Raw genomic sequence first — 4952 nt, forward strand, 5'->3', positions numbered from 1 at the left:
ATGCAGATCAAGTTCCTCAGCAAGCTGTCAGGTTACTTCAACCTAAATGCAGGTGTCCCCAGGGCTCAGTTCTCTCACCAACCTTATACATACTCTATATAAACGACATTCCTGACCCAATATACTGGACATCAATTACCCTTTGCTACGCTGACGACGTAACCCAACTGATCTCGGACTATACGATTAACGCCCTCACACGGAAAGCACAGCAAGAAATAGACAAAGTCACCCTCTGGGAACACGACTGGCGAATAAAAAGAAACCCCAACAAGTCTAAAATCACATACTTCTTCTACAACAAACGACGTAACCCTGACCCAGTAAAACTCTACTCTCAATCACCAGATGCAACCCAGATCTCAAGAGTCAACAACACCACAGTACTTGGACTCACATTAGACTTCAAGCTTCGCTTTCACACACACATAACACCCAAGAAAGCTATAGCCTCAAACGCTCTATCAAAACTCTTCCCACTCAAACATGCCTCCCAAGCCACCAAGCTCTATCTATACAAAACACTTATTCTCCCACTCCTAACAAATGCACCGATCCCACTCTCACTTGCAGCACCAACAAATAGGAAGAAACTCCAGCGTACCCAGAACAGGGCTCTGAGATGGGTGTTCGATACCCACTGGCAGGACTTCACCACTAGTGAGGCCCTGCATGAGTGGGCGAACATCCCACCTCTGAACATAACCTGGGATACTATGGGGAAGAAACAGATTAATAGAATTCTCACCTATCATGACAACTACGACGCGTTCCTCAGAAACGTCCTAAGCAGACCCAGACATACGCACAACCTCTTTAACCTGATCGACGATCCACCTCCTGGTCCGTCCTTTTCATGACCCCTCTCCTCTAATATACCACTACTCAAATCACCAAACTTCCAACTATAGCCTCCTAACTCTTCTCCCCCCCCCCACCTCTTTAGGGGGGGGGGGACCAGCTAGCTCCCGTTTTCTGGTGTCTTGGGTGGGGCACGATGCTGATTAGCAGATCTAAGACCACATCTGGTGTGAGCCTCCAGGGCACACCCAGCTGAGGGCTGCTATCTCCGTGGGTGCTCAGAAAGACGAAACGTTGTCACAAAGATCCGATTCCTAGCCTTCATTGCCTAGTCTGGTCATAACGATTTCAATGCCATGCAGCTGGGTCTAGCCCTGGCACTTTACCTCATACTGAAAACCCTTCCTCTCACCCCCACTAATTCTTCCCCTATCCCCACTTCCACGCTCACCCATTAGGGTATCTTGACCTATATTTAATTCATTCATTCATTCTAACTTACTAAAACATTTAAAAAATTTAAGTATAATACCAGATAATTATAATAGTTAGATACGTAAATTTATTCTCACTCATAAGTAATTGGTGATAGCTTGGCTAATCTGAACTGAGATCACAGTAGTCGGTTTGTGTAATTAGCTACTGTGTACCACGTTCTGAGGTCAGTGATCGTCACCAGTAAGTACGGATTACCTAACTACTGTGCACCGTGTTCCGAAGCCAATGGTCTTCACACAGTCATCAGTAAGTTGGGATTTTTTAGCTACTGTGCACAGTATTCTCAGACCAGTGATCGTCACAGTTGTCAGTAAGTTGGGAGTAAAAAAGTAAGAGTATGTCAGAAGGAGTGCCTCACTACACCGGCGTGCCTCGCTACACCGGCGGGCCTCGCTACACCGGCGTGCCTCGCTACACCGGCGTGCCTCGCTACACCGGCGGGCCTCGCTACACCGGCGTGCCTCGCTACTCCGGCGGGTCTCGCTACACCGGCGGGCCTCACTACACCGGCGTGCCTCGCTACACCGGCGGGCCTCACTACACCGGCGTGCCTCGCTACACCAGCGGGCCTCGCTACACCGGCGGGCCTCACTACACCGGCGTGCCTCGCTACACCGGCGGGCCTCGCTACACCGGCGTGCCTCGCTACACCGGCGGGTCTCGCTACACCGGCGGGCCTCACTACACCGGCGTGCCTCGCTACACCGGCGGGCCTCGCTACACCGGCGGGCCTCACTACACCGGCGTGCCTCGCTACACCGGCGGGCCTCGCTACACCGGCGTGCCTCGCTACACCGGCGGGTCTCGCTACACCGGCGGGCCTCACTACACCGGCGTGCCTCGCTACACCTGCGGGCCTCGCTACACCGGCGGGCCTCGCTACACCGGCGGGTCTCGCTACACCGGCGTGCCTCGCTACACCGGCGTGCCTCGCTACACCGGCGTGCCTCGCTACACCGGCGGGCCTCGCTACACCGGCGGGCCTCGCTACACCGGCGGGCCTCGCTACACCGGCGGGCCTCGCTACACCGGCGGGCCTCGCTACACCGGCGGGCCTCGCTACACCGGCGGGCCTCACTACACAGGCGTGCCTCGCTACACCGGCGTGCCTCGCTACACCGGCGGGTCTCGCTACACCGGCGGGCCTAGCTACACCGGCGGGCCTCGCTACACCGGCGGGTCTCGCTACACCGGCGGGCCTCGCTACACCGGCGGGCCTCGCTACACCGGCGGGCCTCGCTACACCGGCGGGCCTCGCTACACCGGCGGGCCTCGCTACACCGGCGGGCCTCGCTACACCGGCGGGCCTCGCTACACCGGCGGGCCTCGCTACACCGGCGGGCCTCGCTACACTGGCGGGCCTCGCTACACCGGCGTGCCTCGCTACACAGGCGGGCCTCGCTACACCGGCAGGCCTCGCTACACCGGCGGGCCTCGCTACACCGGCGGAACTCGCTACACCGGCGTGCCTCGCTACACCGGCGGGCCTCGCTACACCGGCGTGCCTCGCTACACCGGCGTGCCGTCATCAGTATGTAATTATTACATTGGTACTATGTACCGTGTTTTGAGGCCAGTGATCGTCACAGTTGTCAGTAAGTACGGATAACTTAACTACTCTGTACGGTGTTCTGAGACCAGTATGGTTGCAACCCACAGGAGTTTGGTGACTCGCACCATCACGAGGCTTCCTAGTGGTCGTCGTGTATAAAGAGAAAGAAGGTTTAGAAGAGGAGAGAAAGGGTGCGCCTATAGTCATGACCCATCAACAAATGGTCATCTTCCAGCATCGCACTTCTCTCGAAACAATGAACGATCACAATATATTATGAATGTTTTAGTCACCCTTTAAAGATATAAAAAAAACACTATTGTCTACCTCTTGAGTGAGCGAGGGACATATAATTAAAAAACACTCAAATCATATTAATAATTAATTCTTAGCAGAAATATTATTTCATATACAATTTAAAAGTAATATATAAATTTATGTAAAGTTGTAAAGGGTACGTTAAAATTACTAATTTTTTATGATAGTTTTGTATAAAAACTTGAAAAAAATTAATCAAAAATTTTTAAAATTTATATTTAAACATTGCTCGAATTTCTTTCAGAGCCTTTTTCAGCTTAAAATTTTTTAGTATAATAACTTATAATTATAATAAATAAATTGATTATCAACCATCAGCAATTGGTGATAGCTTGGCTACTCTGAACTGAGATCACAGTCGTCGGTATGTGTAATTAGCTACCGTGTACCACGTTCTGAGCCCAGTAGTCGTCATTAAGTGGAGATCAATTAGCGACTGTGCACCGTGTTCTGAGGCCACTGGTCGTCACAGTTGTCAGTAAGTTGGGAGTAAGAAAATAAGTGTAACAACAGAGTGTCTCACTGTGCCAGGGTGCCTCACTGCGCCAGGGTGCCTCACTGCGCTAGGGTGCCTCACTGCGCCAGGGTGCCTCACTGCGCCAGGGTGTCTCACTGCGCCAGGGTGCCTCACTGCGCCAGGGTGTCTCACTGCGCCAGGGTGCCTCACTGCGCCAGGGTGCCTCACTGCGCCAGGGTGTCTCACTGCGCTAGGGTACCTCACTGCGCCAGGGTGCCTCACTGCGCCAGGGTGCCTCACTGCGCCAAGGGTGTCTCACTGCGCCAATGTGCCTCACTGCGCCAGGGTGTCTCACTGCGCCAGGGTGTCTCACTGCGCCAGGGTGCCTCACTGCGCCACAGTGTCTCTCTGCGCCAGGGTGCCTCACTGTGCCAGGGTGCCTCACTGCGCCAGGGTGCCTCACTGTGCCAGGGTGCCTCACTGCGCCAGGGTGCCTCACTGCGCCAGGGTGCCTCACTGCGCCAGGGTGTCTCACTGCGCCAGGGTGCCTCACTGCGCCAGGGTGCCTCACTGTGCCAGGGTACCTCACTGCACCAAGGGTGTCTCACTGCGCCAGGGTGCCTCACTGTGCCAGGGTGTCTCACTGCGCCAGGGTGTCTCACTGCGCCAGGGTGCCTCACTGCGCCAGGGTGCCTCACTGCGCCAGGGTGTCTCACTGCGCCAGGGTGTCTCACTGCGCCAAGGTGCCTCACTGCGCCAGGGTGTCTCACTGCGCCAGGGTGCCTCACTGCGCCAGGGTGCCTCACTGCGCCAGGGTGTCTCACTGCACCAGGGTGCCTCACTGCGCCAGGGTGTCTCACTGCGCCAGGGTGCCTCACTGCGCCAGGGTGCCTCACTGCGCCAGGGTGCCTCACTGCGCCAGGATGCCTCACTGTGCCAGGGTGCCTCACTGCGCCAGGGTGTCTCACTGCGCCAGGGTGTCTCACTGCGCCAGGGTGTCTCACTGCGCCAGGGTGCCTCACTGCGCCAGGGTGTCTCACTGCGCCAGGGTGCCTCACTGCGCCAGGGTGCCTCACTGCGCCAGGGTGCCTCACTGCGCCAGGGTGTCTCACTGCGCCAGGGTGCCTCACTGCGCCAGGGTGCCTCACTGCGCCAGGGTGCCTCACTGTGCCAGGGTACCTCACTGCGCCAAGGGTGTCTCACTGCACCAGGGTGCCTCACTGCGCCAGGGTATCTCACTGCACCAGGGTGTCTTACTGCGCCAGAGTGTCTCTCTGCGCCAGGGTGCCTCACTGCGCCAGGATGCCTCACTGCGCCAGGGTGCCT

General features: G+C 56.2%; 1 protein-coding gene across 1 annotated transcript; it reads left to right on the plus strand.

Moving 5' to 3' along the window:
* Window positions 1-1636: 1636 nt before the first annotated feature.
* Window positions 1637-2908, plus strand: LOC123750450 (S-antigen protein-like). Its single transcript, XM_045732566.2, has one exon. The coding sequence runs from the start codon at window positions 1637-1639 to the stop codon at window positions 2906-2908; it is 1272 nt and encodes a 423-aa protein (XP_045588522.2).
* The last annotated feature ends 2044 nt before the right edge of the window (window positions 2909-4952 follow it).

This window comes from Procambarus clarkii, chromosome 3 (genome assembly GCF_040958095.1).
Source record: "Procambarus clarkii isolate CNS0578487 chromosome 3, FALCON_Pclarkii_2.0, whole genome shotgun sequence".
Lineage (NCBI taxonomy): Eukaryota > Metazoa > Arthropoda > Malacostraca > Decapoda > Cambaridae > Procambarus > Procambarus clarkii.

Coding starts and splice junctions, on each gene's coding strand:
- LOC123750450 (XM_045732566.2), top strand. CDS start 1,637: ATGTCAGAAGGAGTGCCTCACTACACCGGCGTGCCTCGCTACACCGGC.